The following is a 16,625-nucleotide window of genomic DNA, read 5'->3' as shown; positions in this document are numbered from 1 at the left end:
ATTAAACCAGTGCAGGAATCTAAAAGTGCTGGTCTAAATTAATTTTAGTGATTCATGTAAGAGTTCCATTCCTGTCAACATTCAGCTTCTGCTAGGCTGGTATTAAAGACCCCTGGGGGAATGTCAGGTGCTATATTTTAATGCCAATGCTGCTGCATCTTGTAAATCTAGCTAATTAGAAGAGTAAATTTCTTTAGCTGACCTCATATTGTATCTTTGGAACATGGAATAAATCACAGGTCAGGTGAGACATAACTAGTAACATTTAATGTATTGGAGATTTGTTCATAACAGCATTAATTCTCTTGCTGGGTAAAATAACCTAACAATAAAGTTGCTTCCCAAAAGCTTGTGTTGATATCAAAGTCTCCCTGGACATTCAGCTATCACTATGAAACCCTTTATTGAAAGAAGAAGTGAGGAAATGGGAGCAACACACACATTTATCTAACAAATCTCCCTCTGTTTTGCCCCCAGGCCATTCAGCTGAGTCGGGATGGACAGTATCTGCTCACAGGTGGAGACAATGGGGTTGTCATGGTCTGGCAGGTGTGGGACCTCAAACGGCTCTTTGCTTACCCAGGGTGTGATGCTGGAATCCGATCCATGGCCCTGTCCTATGACCAAAGGTGAGACCAAGTCTGGTCTGGACAAGAGTATTGGAGAATATATATTTAAAATTAAATTGCACTTTTGTTGTTGTTCTGATTGTGATTTTCTGTGGGTCACAGATCCTGGTGATTATCTTGAGAATTCTGTTCTGGCAAAAATGGTTTTTTTAACATGTTATATTTAGGGCAGATAATCTTTTTCAGGATTCCAGCTCTTTGGGGAATGAAGAGAGATCCAAGAAATCTTACTTTGGCAGACTTTCAAGATAGGCTGAGTTATTGGTCTGCACCAGTATACAGTGTGGGTCACATGGAGGTGGAAGGATACATGTGTGCTTTCATCTCTCTTCTTTCACTTACAAGATGAATCACATTACTAATTCCAGACTTTGGTGTTAAAAATAGAACAGTTGGAATAGTTGCACAAGAAGATTCCCTCCACACATCCATATATTTGCTAAAGCATCAGTCATTCTCAGTTCTGGAAAAGTTATTTTATCCACATACAGCATGACCCTTTTTGAACAATCCTCCTGCTGAAGATGACCAGTTGAAATTTTTACTGCAGTTTCACATTGCACTTTCTAATGCAGCTGTACTTGACAATACTTCAGTGCTTTTATCACAGAAATATTGTTTGTTTATAAGATGGATGTTTCCCATTTCATCTGTACACCTTTAGCTTTCAGGCTACGATTTTATTTGCTGTGGTGTATTTACTAAATGGTGTTTCTGTGTACTTCTCAAGCAGATTTGTCTCCTAAATCCCTTACGGATGTCTACAGTATGCAGTAAAGCATGTTGCTGAGGCTCTTAGCCTTCCACTTACTAAAATCCATACTGAACGTTTTTAAAATTTTTATCTGTGTTTCTAAAACTTACACAAAATGAACTTTAAAAAAATCTAAACCAGTAAAACCTGTGCATTTCAATGAAACACTGAACAGCTTCTTGATAAGCATAATTAGAGAATATTGGCATTTTGGATGAAGTGGTTTTCCATTAAAAAAAAAGCCCTTGCTGTTAAATGTTTTTCAAAAACTGTTGAGTTTTAGACCTTGGAAATTTTGCATTTAGAGAATCTTTAGACTGTAATTAATGACACGTTAACACATTGAAATTTAATATGGAATGGAGAAATTTATCCATGGCCTCAAGTTAAGAACCTATGCAATATGGGTTGGAAGACAAGGAAGAGATTTACTCAGAGTATTTTACTGAGTAACTACTGATTAATTACAGGTAATTACTCAGAGTTATTTAAAAGGCGTTTTAACATAATAGAAAAACAATCAAAATTGTACTGTTGACATGAAATAGGTGGTCCTATCAAAATGCAATGTTTTGATGATCTCATACTTAATCTTTGTTTTGAAGGAAAGATTTGCAGCCTTTTACTCTGAATTTTTTAATTCTAAGGCTTTATTCCCCCCAAATGCCAGGATTTTATACATCCTTATAGTTCTGACTTTTGTAATACTTTAATGAGACTGTAGAGAAAATGATCCAGAGACTGATTGTGTACTGTGTCAGGGTCATGGCTTTTCAAACACATCTAAATGATCTCCAGCAGCACGCCAAAGGTAAGGAATTCAGAAATGAAGAGTGTTTCCGTGGGAAAGCCCAGGGATTGCTTTCAGGAGCTTCCAAAACAGTCAAAGCCTTCAGTTTTGGTATTTCCAACTCAAGGCTTGTGCCCATGCCCAATTCCTTCATGCAGATGTGCTTAACTGGGGAAGTTGAAACTGAAATGAACGCTTCTCCTGGCCTTCCTTCCCTTTGCTGCTACACCAGTGCTTCATGCCCTCTCTAACACCCCCCACAAAAACCAGCCAAGAAATAATCCTGGGGAATTCCAAGTGACCTTGCAGGACAGCAATGCTGGTGAGCAGTTCTGTTGTCCAGCTCTCAGGTGTAGCTTTAGGCTGACCACACAAACTGTTGCACGGTGCTTTGTGCGTTTTCTGACCGGTAAATCTGCTTCCCTCAGGTGTATAATGACTGGAATGGCATCCGGGAGCATCGTGGTTTTTTACAATGATTTCAATCGCTGGCATCACGAGTACCAAACCAGGTACTGACCTTCCCAGAGGCCGGGACAAGCACTGACAGGAGCAGCTGTGGCCAGGAGGGAGCTGCACACAGCACTGCCTCCCTCGGGGTCGAGCCGCCACACAGCTCCTTATAAATACTTCTATTACATCTGAATGTAACTTAAATTTGCTGGAAGAAGCAACCTATTTTTTAAAGTTAATTGCTATTTTTGTAGACCTCGCTTGACTTTTTTGGGGGAAGGGCAAAGAAGCAGAAAAACAGCTGCTGGGTTCTGTAGTTTAAAAAAAAAATCTATATTTTTAGTCACAATGAGAAGTCTATTTTGATCCCTGTATGTAAACAATACCTAAAGTAAACATGGTTAAAACTCACATTCTAGGTATATTATGAAGAAGCAATGTCCCATCTGAAGCTTTATCTATAACCTTGAGGAAAATATGATCTTAACATAATGGAAATAATTATGGTATTGGGGGAATTTTAATCTGTGCTATCTGTATCACACTTTGTCTCATACTTTTCCAAATGATTGGTCTGCATCAGCACTGAAGTTTCTGGGAATCAAGGGGTAATATTTAAATTATGGTTAATGTAATTTTAAACTTTGCAAATCATTTCCATCAATGTGACTCTTCAAGCATGTTTCTAGGCCTAGACAATTAGTTCTTTTTTAGTTGTATGTTTAGTGCAGTTACGAGAGAAATCGGGAATGGAGTTTGTGTTACATCAAGTGTGAATCCTTTTTAGTTTCTACCTGGCATCTCCTTCAAAGCACACCAAAATGTGGATTGTTCCTCCAAATCAGAAAGGCTCGTTTTGAAGGCTTCAAACCAGAAGTCCACAGAGGCAGGTGTTTTTTAGCAGGGGCAAGTTCCAAAGTTGCACATTTCTGCTGGTTGACTGTGAAAGCAGGGAGGCAGCAGGTGATTGCTGGTGCACAGCCCCTATACAGCAGCAGAAGCACAAGATTTGCTGGCCACTTTTTCTTTCTTTTTTTGTCAGAATGTGCCCCTGCAATACTGTAGCACATGTCATATTCCTTTTCTGCCTATAGCAAAAATGTCTTTTGTATTTTGCTACCACCAAATCCAGTCAGATCCTGCCTAGTCATATTAAAGTACCTCTTTTCTTTTAGGAAATGAAAAATAATTTATACTAAGGAACAATAAGTTATTTTGGTGTTGCACAAATCTACTTTTCTACAAGATTCCTGTGCAGAACTCTGTGAAAATATTTGTGAAAAGAACTGTTATTGTTTTGTAAGTTCTGTATTGCATAAAAATCTCCTTTGTATGTTGTGATCTCTGAGTTGAAATTTACATTCCATATCTGTATTGATACATACATTTCTCTAGCTGCCTACTAGAGCAGTTCCTAGTTTTTCTAAGCATTTAACTACTCTCTCTTTCAGCAAAGATTTGGAATGAGAAAATTCAGTTTGAGTGAATAAATTAAATAAAATTACATTTGTAATTGAGACCTTCAGTGGAGTACTGGGTTCTTGTGATTCAGGATATGTTCCTAACAGAGGAAAGGCGTGCCGTGGCTGATGTATTTAATGTACTTTTGGTGTGTATGAAATGGTATTTTCTGTGCTTTCTGCATTTTCATACCAAGGTGATTGTGGTGTATCAGTAGTTACATTTTCATGTTTTGTGTAGCACAAGGATGATGGGATTAAGCAAAGGCTGTAGTGGGTCATGTCTGTGGGAAGTGCCTGGTGTACTGACCTCTGTGTACTGAACATTTGTTATGCAAAACTTGTATCTCCTATTTCTTGAAGTTCAACAACATTCACAGGCTTATATCAGCAGAGTTTGAGGGGAAATTGGAATGGTCTTGAACTTAAATTTGAGTTTGTCTTGAGCCAGGGGTGGTTTTTCCTAGACTGGGTGGAGGGAAAACAAATAAGAAAAAGGTGTGTTTTGCCAAATGGAAATCCTGAAAGTCTTCTCTTTATGAGGAAACACTTCGTTATTGACAGAAATAATAGCTCCTGATCTTGGAGCCAAAATATTTCACAGGGAGTTGATTAGGTAGGTTGCTTGTTTTGGAAAGGGCTCTATTGGATCAGAAAATGCTTTCCCAAACTGGAAGCACAGCTATGTGTGCTGTCCTGAGTTGCACCTAACCCTCCTTGGGAAGCAGCAGCTGATGCAGTGTGCCATTTTGCCTTTGGAGGGCTGCAGCCCTTCTGTGGGAAAGGACATCTTCACCTCTCCGCCATGAGCAGACCTGTGAAGACGCCTCCGTTCTGGACTGCTCTGGTGAGTAGGACATCCCCTCCTTCCACAGGTGAACCCAAATACCTTGGACACCACTCTGGGGCCCAGGCGTGCACTTGGCATCTCAGCTTTGGCTGAAGTAGTCCACCTCATGCTGTTTGTGATGAGATGGAAAATAGGGTTAAATTGCCAGCTACTCAGGTACTTGTTACTCTCTTCAGGGCAGCACCTGGATCACCTGAAAGCTATCAGCAGGTGCCAGGCGTTAACCTGCAGCTGGGCCTCATTTGGCTGCTAGTGGCAGAATATTCCTCAAGAGAGGGACAGACCCCTCTCCTCCAATGTGTTTATGCAGAGGGAGCATTTATGAAGAACATCTTTTATGTGACAGTCTGGCCTTTCTTCTGCCCTGGTGAGTTCAAACAGAGCTGCTGCCAGGTGTGGTTATGAGAAGTGCTGTGTAGCAGTACTGCTTGGTTAGGTTGTGCAGTACTTGGCAAATGTAACTTGAAATCCCTTTATTTTCTATCAGCAAAATGCTGATAGAAATGCTGTAGGATCTGGCAAGAGAAGATGGGGTGGTCAGAATGGCGGTTTCTCTGAAGCAAGTTTGTGTTGTGGTGCTACTGCAGGCAGAGGTAAATGAATGCTCAGACTTGAGGCTATTTCTGCAGTTCCTGGCTGTGTTGTGCTCTCTGTCTCTACACCTGAAGGCAAGCTGTGTATGTATCTGTTATTGTTTCTTGCCTTGACATCTTCTTGGTAGTCCTTCACCTCTCTGCAGCACTTTTTTCCTGGTAAACATCCCAAGGAGCTGATCTGATATCAAGGTAATGGGAAGTGAATTTTATTGTAGCTTTAGTCAGGACACGATTATTGTTAGTTGTATTGAATAAGAATGGCCTAAGTAAGGTGACTATCTAGACTGCTGTTTTTCCACTTTATGTCCTAAATTTCATATTCATAGAGATTTCAGTGTGTTTGTGGTATGGCATACTTATTTTTTCTTTCTCCCAGAAGTAATTGAAGGGGAATAACAGATCACTATATTGTTCTTGAGAAACTGGGTTTATCCTCATTAAATAGAAGCAGAGAGGGGCCATTCTGAGAGTGCTGATCTAAACCAGTGAGAGCTCTCCTATACAGGGTTAGGATGTTTGTGTAGCACTTGAAACAAGTCACTTGCATGGATTTACCATATGGTACATCATTACATGAAATCAAAAATAGTTTACTTTTGTGCAGAACCAACCTAAGATCTTTAGTAAATTAATGCAGTTAATGATGCATCACAATTTAAAGCTGGTCTTTAAAAGCTCTGTTCAAAAAAAAAAAAAAAAAAAGAAATGGTTTTAGATTTTGCTCATATGTACTGAAATTCAACTGTTTAACCTAAAGCTCCTCAATTCAAATACAACCATTGTCATGAGGTAAAAAAAAGATTAAAACATACAAAGTTTGAAAGAATAAATTCTAACTTGTACATGTAAATAGTGTGCTTTCAGTTGAGACATTGGCAAGAAGCATATTGTTAGAAAAGGAATGTAAAAAAATTCACAATTATTTATATATTTTGGGAAATACAACTACCTTTTTTTTTTGTAAATTAATTGAGATAATAGTGGAAAGCATAGTCTTGAAACCAAAGAGATGTGTGTATTTAGTAAAATCTGAAATTGCACACAACTTTGCCCCTGGATCAAACATTGTGGTATGAGCTTTGGAAATGATGTTGCATTGTGTGGGAATAGACAAAAAAGGGTTCCCAAAATGCGGTACTTGCTGTTTGCTAAATGGACAACATTTGAGAAATGATAATATATATATTTTTTTTTTTCTTCAAGTTATTCTAATATTTTTCTTGCTGCTGTGTGACCTCTGAGCTGCAAAATGTTGTAGGCACAGCTCAGTCTGGTTGTGTGGTGAGACTCTGGGGCTATCAGCAATAGCAATGTCCAGTAACAGAAATTGCTTTGTACCTGGCTCTCCCATTTTGCTTTTTGCCTTGCTTATCCTGTGTGGATGGGATGCTTTTTTCAAGCTTCTGTATCTGCAAAAACCAAAATCTTACCATTTAAAACAAAACAAATAGTGTAATTCAAGCAGTGTTTAAACATTCAGCATCTCACCTGTTATTTTGGGGAGGAGGGAACAGTTTTTGGTACTTCTTTGAAACCTGCACTTTGCACAATTCACACTCTTGGCTTCCTGTTTCCAAAGGAAACAAAGGCACTTAAAATTCAAATTCTCTTTGAAAAAAAAAAATCATGAACAAAAGCAACAGCTTCCTAGTGGATGGTTGCATGGCTGCTTGCAGCTACCACTCCCTGCCCTGGTTTTTTTTTGTTTTTTTTTTTTTTTTTTGTAATGCTAATTTAGGTTAAAAAGAAAACAAAAATCCTGCTAGAGTGAATTCCCCTGACAGAAAAAGTCAACTAAATACCTACTTCTGTGCTTTAGACATTGAAGTTGACTCCAAGTAGGAGAGTTTGACTTGCTTGTCTTTTTTGTCATCTTAAAACCATCAGTTTTACTTAATGAGCATTTTGGCTTGGTTGCTAGTTTTGTGCATTTCTGCTGCTTTCCAGTTGCTGTTTGGATATAGCTTGAAACAAAGAAAGAGTAAATGCAAAATATAGTTTCCCATTTAAAAATTGATAAAACCAAAAATGATTGATAAATACATATATTTATGTAAAAGTGAAGGAATCAGTATCAGTATCAGTATAGCTATCAAGCTGTACTAATTAGACCAGTGACTACTGGGAGGAAGAAAGATGGATGTGAAAACCAGGATTAAATGGGATTTACTGTCCTGTGTAAATATTCTTGACAATTAGCTACTAAGAATGAGTCAATACTTGATGAAAATAACACCATAAAACAGCATATTCACTAATGTATTTTGAGAATTTTTAATTTTTTTTTTTTTTTTTTTTTTTGTTCCAGGAGGGGGATACTTGTCTGTAAGGGAATCAATCAGTGGACATAGTGTTGTGCTGATTTATGGCAGGAGAGGAATCAGTCCTCTTTAAATCTAGAACTGCAGGAATGGCTCATTGGACTTTTGTGAACAACTACTCACTTTCAAAGTACCTAGAAATATTAGGATATTTTAAAATATTTTTTAAATAATGTTTTTTTAAATGTAGGCGTGGTAGCAGTAGAGCTGTCACTATGGAGTGTTTGTAACAGTTCTTTCTAAAAAATGTATAACTTGTTTTCAATTTCTATAATAGTTTCTTTCCCTTTATAACAGGAAAAAAAATAGTGAACCAGAACTGTTTTTGCCTTCTTCCAGCAGCAGGTGGCTCTACTACAAGAGAAGGACTAAATGAAAGTGCAGCAGGTAAGAAACCAAATGTGATACTTAGGGGCCTTCATTAAGCCTTTTAGTTAACCAACACATCTTTATTTTATTTTTATGTTAAAGTGTGAGATCTCCTGCACCTATGCATAGACTGAACTTATGTGGAAGTATTTTAAGGCATGGAGTAGTGCAATAATTTTGCTAAGGTTACACAAAGAGTTGGGGATTTTCCCAGCTATCCTGTTTTTATCTGCTGTTGACCATATGATTATCTTTCCAGCTGTCATCACTATTTTTAAATAGACATTTTTGGAACCTGCCTCTGCTCTGTGAATCAAAATACTTGTCTAAGATTGTTTAGATGTTGATCAGTCATGAACTTAGGGACATGAATTCAGGGTATTTCTCTTTACTTTCTTCTTCCACGAGACAAGGCAGTAATTTAGAACTGGCAGCTATTGACCAGGCAAGTGATGATCCCTTCTGTTATAATGTGTAATTATTTGTGCAACACAACTTGTTTGAAATCCTTGCCAATCCATGGCAGTTTTTTTCTTCATAGCTGAATCCATCCTCTTAGGAAAAATAGAACTTAACTCAGCATTCATAATTTGATTGTTACTCCCACTCTGCTGATCTCTCCATTCCGCTCTTTTGGAGGTTCCTGGTCTTTGCTGTGGTGGCTGGTTAGCCTGCTTCACCTGAAATTCCACATCCTTTCTTTGGCTGAGAATCACAGAATCACAGAATGACTAGGTTGGAAGAGAACTTCAAGATCATCCAGTCCAACCCATGCCCTAAACACCTTAACTAAACCATGGCACCAATTGCCATATCCAGTCTTTCTTTGAACACATCCAGGGATGGTGACTCCACCACTTCCCCAGGCAGGCCATTCCAATATTTTATCACTCCTTCTGTGAAAAACTTCTTCCTAATATCCAACCTATATTTCCCCTGATGCAGTCGGTGTCTGTGTCCTCTTGTTCTGACATTTGTTGCCTGGAGAAAGAGACTGACCCCCACCTGACTACAACCACCTTTCAGGAAGTTGTAGAGAGTGATAAGTTCACCCTTGAGTCTCCTTTTCTCCAGGCTAAACAACCCCAGCTCCCTCAGTTGTTCCTCACAGGGTTTGTGTTCCAAGCCCCTCCCCAGCCTTGTTGCCTCCTCTGGACACACTCAAGCATCTCAATGTCCTTCCCAAACTCTGGGCCCCAGAACTGGACACAGCATTCAAGGTGTGGCCTCACCAGTGCTGAGTGCAGGGGAAGAATGACCTCCCTGCTCCTGCTGGCCACACCATTCCTGATACAGGCCAGGATGCCATTGGCCTTCTTGGCCACCAGGGCACACTGCTGGCTCATGTTCAGCCGGCTATTGACTGGCACCCCCAGGTCCCTTTCTGCCTGGCACTGTCCAGCCACACCATCCCCAGCCTGTAACGTTGCAGGGGGTTACTGTGGCCAAAATGCAGGACTCAGCACTTGGACTTAGTAAACTCCAACCCATTGGACTCTGCCCATCCAACCAACATTCCAGGTCTCTCTGCAGAGCCCTCCTACCTTCCAACAGATCGACACACGCTCCCAGCTTAGTGTCATCTGCAAACTTACTAATGAAGGACTCAATCCCCTCATCCATGTCATCAGTGAAGATATTGAACAGAACTGGCCCCAGCACAGAGCCCTGAGGGACACCACTGGTGACTGGCCCCAGCTGGATGCAGCACTGTTCACCACCACTCTCTGGGCCCGGCCATCCAGCCAGTTCCTAACCCAGCACAGAGTGCTCCTGTCCAAGCCATGGCTGCCAGCTTTTCCAGGAGTGTGCTGTGGGAGACAGTGCCAAAGGCCTTGCTGAAATCCAGGTAAACAACATCCACAGCTTTTCCTGCATCCACCAGGCAGGTCACTTGGTCATAAAAGGATACCAGATTGGTCAAACACGACCTGCCCCTCCTAAACCCATGCTGGCTGGGTCTGATACCCTGGCCATCCCATAAGTTCTGTGTGATGACACACAATATAAACTGTTCCATAACCCTACCAGGTACTGAGGTCAGGCTGACTGCCCTATAATTTCCAGGATCCTCCTTCCCACCCTTGTTGTGAATGGGTGTCACATTGGCCAGCTTCCAGTCATCTGGAACCTCACCAGTGAGCCAGGACTGCTGGGAAATGATGGAGAGCAGCTTCACAAGTTCATCTGCCAGCTCCCTCATCACCCTGGGGTGGATCCTGTCTGGGCCCATAGATTTATGAACATTCAAGTGGCTCAGCAGTTCTCTGACTGCCTCCTCTTGAATAATGGGGGTGCCATTCTGCTCCCTGATACCATTGACCAACCCAAGAGGGCAGTTTTCCTGAAGGCAAGTCATCTTCCCACTAAAAACTGAGGCAAAAAAGGCATTAAACACCTCTGCCTTCTCTTCAGCTGCAGTTACCAAGTTCCCTCCTGCCTCTAATAAAGAACAAAGACTGATCTTACCCTTCCTTTTATCATTAATATATTTGTAAAAACATTTTTTATTATCCTTTACCGAAGTCACCATTCTAAGTTCAAACTGAGCTTTGGCTTCCCTAATTTTTCTTCTACATGCTCTAGTAGACCCCTTAAATATTTCCCAAGAGACCTGACCCTCCTTCCAAAGATGATACATCCTCTTTTTATTCTTAAGTTCCTCCAAAACCTCCTTGCCCATCCAGGCTGGGTGTTTGCCTCGTCGCCTCATCTTTCAGCACACAAGGACAGTCTGTTCCTGTGCCCTCAAGATCTCTGTTCTGAAGCACATCCACCTTTCCTGAACTCCTTTGCTTTAAAGGACTGCTTCCCAAGAAACTTTTTGAATAAGCCTCCTAAATAGGCCAAAGTCTGCCCCCAGAAAGTGCAGTATAAAAGTCTTATTAATGTTCCTCCTGACTTCACCAAATATCGAGAATTCTATAATTTCATGATCGCTATGCCCTATGTGACTTCCAACCACCACATCTCCCACCAACCCATCTCTATTTACTTAGAGTCTGAGACTTCTTGCAGAAATCACCAACCACACAGGCACCCAGATACAGACTCTTACCAGAATCAGAAGTTTGTCTTCTGATTAAGGTTGGAGTGATAGCTTCATCTTTTTGCACAGTACCAAAACCCAAATTATTTTACAGAAAGGCTATTCCCATACTCTTCAAGTATATTGAACTTACTCCAGGGAACCCACAATGAAGTTAATTAGCAAAGATTGGTTGTAGCCCAACCTTTTTATCATAGTTTAAGACATGCCATGTTTTCTTACCTTTAATACTGTCTTCTTGCCAAGGTGTTGCACATCTTTCAGTTGCCATGGCCTTAAGTTACCACTTGGCACTTTCTGATCTTTAATTGCTCTTCAGAAGGTAAAACAACCGCGTTTAATCATGGCTTTCATAGGAAGCAATGAACTTTAAAACAATGAAGTTTATGGGAATCCCTCAAATTAATTCTATTAAATTGTTTTGGTAGGCATCTAGTTGTTCAGTCTCTTCAGGGGAAAGAAGACAAGTGTCACTGACAAAATAACTGTGCTCTCAAAGAAAGGAATGACTTTTTGTATTCTGTTTTTTTTAATGAAGAAAGTTTATTGCAGGTCTTTCTTTTACAATTCTAGTAGAAAGTATAGCTAAGAGAAAAAATGAACTATGACCAATTCATAAGAACGAGCAAAGGAAAAGAATTAAGCTGAATACATACTCTATTGAACTAAGCGTTATGGTAAAGAGAAAACCTCGTCTATTTTGTGACTGCAGATTAAGGAGAGCTATTTCCCAATCCTGGTTTCCAGTGCCTGCACCAGGTGAATAGGGGGATAGCACTGACAAACCTCTGATGGCTATTGATGGCAGCTCCTCTATTAGCTTGTCCTAGACTTAGGAGCTGCTCAGCTCATCATAGCTTGGATAACATGCAGCAGGCTTTCCCTTCACGGACCCAAAATAATTTTATTTTTTTATCTAACAGGTAGTCTGACCCTGGAGAAAGGTGTGGATGGGACACTTGTGGTTAGGATAGAAAATGGCTAAAGCAAAAAGGCTTCCTTCACTCCAGTCTTTGTAACAAATAAATGTCCACTGCTCATGTTTACATCCCAAGTTACTTTATTTAAATTCATATTATCTAAACACTACCCTACCTGCAAGTCAGATAACAAACTTGATGGAAAACATCCATCCTTCCCTCTCTGTCTCCAAATGTTTGTCTCATGATATTTTACAGTTAGTCCACTAAAAAATTCTTCATGAAAATTTGCCTCTTCAAGTTTAGTAGAAACTTGGCTAAAAATAGAGGCATTGGAATAGAAGGCAAATAGAAGTTTTCTTCCCTTGTCTGCCTCTCCCACTTCTCTGAAAATTCCCATCAGAAGAACAGAACAGGGCCTGCTGGTGGATGTGAGGCCAGGTAACTGTTCCCCACCTCACTGCTCATATAAAAATATGGTTAGCTACACCATAAGTTAGTCTATTCAGAGCCCAAGGCTGTGTGAAATTGAGTTAATTATTGACACAGAGAACTTAAAAAACCACCTAACATTGCCAGAGTCTTTCCCCTACTGCTGTTTCCAAGATGTGGTTTGTTCACCCCCTACGAGAGAGAGGATCAGATCTGGCTGGGGCTCGCCATGAGAGATGCACACAAACTGAAAACAGTCATGGGAAATGAAGAAAACTGTCGCCAGAGTGTGGGGAGCTTCAGCTGGATTTGTTTTCCCCAGTCCTAAGCACCAGGCTGATCCCCAGCAAGCTCAGGAGAAGGCAGCTTGGGGGACCGGAGTGGCTCAGGAGCAGCAGGGAGGAGGGGCTCGGACCCAGCCACACGAGGATCAGCAGCTGCAGCAGCAATTGCAGAAATTTTCTCCATTCCAGCTCTACCAGAGTCCTGACAGCGCTTGCTGCAGAAAATCTGACTCTCTTTATCTAGAGCTGTGTTCTACAAACAAACAAAACAAACCCAAGGCAAAACATGAAACAACACTTAAATACAGCCCAGTCTTAAGGGTTAAAACAATCTACAAGACGTAAATTGCATGCAATACAGCCAGGATAAAAAAGGAGAAATAACATTGGAATCCATTTTTATAATGAATTGTGTAAATTTTGTGGTGCTGACTTTAGGAAATGTAAGGAAAACTTCTTTTCCAGATGTATACTTGCCATGATGCTGCAGGTTTAAAATTTTTGTCTTGCAAGTCTGATGTGGAAAAAAAGATGGCACGAGTGGTTGTGATAGAGAAGGAACTTGTCATAGTAACTACTAGCAAAATTTATGTACCTGTGTTTTTGCAGACACAAGGAATCAGGTGATGCTTACTGAGAACTCAGTGATACAATTGTGTAACAAGCCACGCGGTACAGAAAGGGAGCCCCTGGGGAAGATGACAGGTGGAAACCTAAACATTTTTTCTTTTTTCAAGAAAAGGGCCTAATTTTCTGCTTAGTGGGGAGAGTAGGCAAATGACCTCTGATCATTGCAAAAGGCATAATTACTGAACTCTGTACTTAAAAATGAGTTTATAGAAGAAGGGAGCAACAGGTTGGAATGAAAACTGAGAATTCTGTAGTGAATAGGTCAAATATCTGGAGTATGTGGTACATCTGCTGAAGACAACAATTTCCATGCCCTCTAAAGGATATGTGCTGATTGCAAAGGTCAGGTGCTCTGCCTTTTCTTCAAAAACTTATTCTTTTGATTGGACTTGCTTTAGTAATGAAAAAATGTATGTGTTTTTAGTTGGGTTTGACTAATACGCTATTCACTGAAGTATTTAATACTGAAATAATTTTCTGACACAAGTCTAATTTAGCATAGTTCATTTTTTTCCAGATGTGTTTATTGTATCAAAGTCATCAAGGACAGCAGAGACAAGGTATTTACTCTCTTTTTGTTGTTGTTGTTTTGTTGGGATTTTTTAAACTCAAGTTACATCACTAGCCTCCCTGCATAGAGAGGTACAAGGAGAAAATTCCATAGTCCACAACTGAGTTTCTGCTACTGACAATCAACACTGCAAAGGGAGCATGCAAGGAAAGGAGCAGCTGAAATGGGTCTGAGCTTTTGAGATTAGTGATCGTCTAAAGGTCTAAAGGAGTTTTATCATTATCAAGACACCATTGCATTACCTTTTTTCTTGCTGGAAAAAGTTGTAAATAGGGGTTTCTGCTATTTCAGTGGCAGGTACAGTTATTTAAAAGGGGAAGGACATGCTTTCAGTTCATGCTGACAGTGGTTTTCTCCAGTGCTGTCCTCATAGCAGCAGTACATTGCTTACATTGCTATGTAATGCAGTTTAGGGCTTTCTTTTTTAATTTTACTGTTGCTAAGCAAGAATGTTTTTTATTTATCTAGGATTGATTTTCTCATGTCTGGCTCTAAAGGAAGTGTCAATTTTAAATAGAAACAATGTCTAGTTCAGTGGTTTAGTTCTTTGCTTCTGTCTTCAAAGGGCTCTCATCTTTTTCTAGCTGTTTTTACATACAGTGAGATATAGACATGCACAAAATGACTGCCAGGAGAATAAACCAAGACATGTCTGAGGAAGTAAAAAATTGTTGTATTGGTGTTTGCTTTAGCCTATTTCAGATATGCATCACTCAAGACAGAACTATTTTTTTCGTAAGTGTTTAAAAGGTATTCCTTTTCTGGTTTGGTGTGGCTGTACAGCTTTTTCCACTACAGACTGGCTTAGTTATTTCTCCTTTCTTGTTACAAATGGAGACCATGTACTTTTTGTGCAGCAGAACAAAGCATCGCCGTTAGTACGTACCATTGCCTTGGACCTACTCAGAGGAAAGCAATGCAGGCATTGGGAAAGGAGGAAAAAAGGAAGGAAGCAAGGGACAGAAACTAGACTTACTTTAAGCAGAACTAACACAATTGCAACAAATTTAGATTTACAGAACATTTCTTAATTGACCAAAAAAAAAAATCAGTAATGAATTAAGAGCAACATGCTTTTGGGGGCAGCAGGAGGGTCCTGTGCAAGGACATTGAACTGGGGATGTGCAGTTTTACTTATCTGCCACAGGATGGTATTATCTGCATGGGCCAAGTGACAGTGTTGGAATGAGGGAATGCTAAAGGGGCTCCAGTGAATGTGCAGGTGGACTGAGAGAGCAATGCACTGCAATACACGAGAATTACAAAGAGTGCGTGTCTGAAGCTGAATGTTGGTAAGCAATGAGTGCTGGAGCAAGTGAAGAACTTCTGAACACAAAGGTAACTAAATTTCAATGCTCAAGGTAAACCAGGGCAAGAATAACAAATTGGGGGCTTAACCCGCACTAGATCACAGTGTTTTGAACAAGATTTTGCTTTTCCTTTCAGCATTAACTGGGAGCTGCATTCAGCAATTAATAATTATGCATTTACATCCTTCCATACCTGTTAGAAGGAAATAAAGCAGGAAAAGGTAAAATGAGGTGAACTTTCCTGGCTGAAGGAGTGTCAGTAGCTAACAGAAAAAACTCACACCAATAGGAAGCCAGAAGCTACGCTGTGTCAGAGATCTGAGACAGGCTTAAGTGGCATGCAAGTTGGAGAGGGGCTGAGAGTTAGAATTAAAATTGCTCTTATTACATATAGTGCATTTTATACCAGTTTTCAGCTTCAGGCTTATCCATAGTCTCAACAGTATAAAGAATGAAGCTCTGAAGTCCCTCTCAAACTGTCAAGTCAAACTGTCAAATGAAATGTAGACAAGAGCATGAACCTGAAATCCATTTCCTGACTTATTTTATGTTATCACTTTTCCTACATTTAAATTGTTTGCCTATTTAACTCACATAAATGTATTTGCAAAGACAGAGATGTAGGCAGAAACATTTTATTTAAGTTTGCTGGTTCTCAGAGGATTAAAACAATTCTCCTTGTTAACATAAGTGGTCTGGGCTTTGAAAGTAATTAATAGTGATAGGAGGGTGAGGTTGGAAGTCCCTGTTATGTTACTATGGATGGTTTTACTTTCTTTAAGTTACTGAAGATGCATTTTGTGTGCAGTGGCCATCCTTGCATCAGACAAGGACAGGCCCCAGTAAGGAAGAGAGGAAATTTCTGGAATGGATCCTGGTTTCCTGGCACAGGTAGTATTGAACAACACTGCTCAAGATGAAGTAATACTTGGTCAGGCACCGAGGAAGACCCTACTTAACTAGGTGAGCAGTATGATAAAAAATTGTTAATAAACTTCATTTTAACATGCACCTACTTAGTGTTCACATGTTTCTGTTTGAAAGCTCATTTTTATCTCTTGGGCAGCACACTGTGATAGACTTGGTTGCTCTCAAGCAATGAGACAATCCACATTACACATCAATAAAGACTAGAATTAGAGACTGTTCTAGTTTTGGGTTTGCTATTCTTGCACCACATGTGCTCTAGAGCACTGTCAGGAAAATA

At 40.1% G+C, this 16,625-nt stretch overlaps 2 protein-coding genes across 6 annotated transcripts in view; one reads left to right on the top strand and one right to left on the bottom strand.

Annotated features, from left to right (window-relative positions):
- The window catches only part of LRBA (LPS responsive beige-like anchor protein), a 365,433-nt gene extending 361,282 nt beyond the window's left edge, over window positions 1–4,151 (top strand). Inside the window, exons 55-56 of the mRNA XM_053974943.1 lie at window positions 478–629; window positions 2,602–4,151. Coding sequence (XP_053830918.1) covers window positions 478–629; window positions 2,602–2,692 — 243 coding nt within the window. The 3' untranslated portion in view covers window positions 2,693–4,151. The remainder of the gene's footprint in view (window positions 1–477; window positions 630–2,601) is intronic.
- A 7,644-nt stretch (window positions 4,152–11,795) lies between these two features.
- The window catches only part of DCLK2 (doublecortin like kinase 2), an 80,971-nt gene continuing 76,141 nt past the window's right edge, over window positions 11,796–16,625 (bottom strand). For 2 of the 5 annotated variants that reach the window (XR_008436643.1, XR_008436644.1), the window contains 2 exons: window positions 15,825–15,907; window positions 13,076–13,160 (listed from right to left, as the gene is read on the bottom strand). Coding sequence is in view for 3 of the 5 variants with exons in the window: in XM_053974938.1 (XP_053830913.1) it covers window positions 12,948–13,160 (213 nt within the window). In the remaining 2 variants the exon portion in view is untranslated. Of the gene's footprint in view, window positions 13,161–14,994; window positions 15,008–15,824; window positions 15,908–16,625 lie in introns of all 5 variants that reach the window. The other 3 variants (XM_053974938.1, XM_053974939.1, XM_053974940.1) reach the window with 2 other exon arrangements.

The sequence above is a fragment of the Vidua macroura genome, chromosome 4 (assembly GCF_024509145.1).
Source record: "Vidua macroura isolate BioBank_ID:100142 chromosome 4, ASM2450914v1, whole genome shotgun sequence".
NCBI classification, from domain to species: Eukaryota; Metazoa; Chordata; class Aves; order Passeriformes; family Viduidae; genus Vidua; species Vidua macroura.
This window is presented reverse-complemented; position numbering and strand designations above follow the sequence as displayed.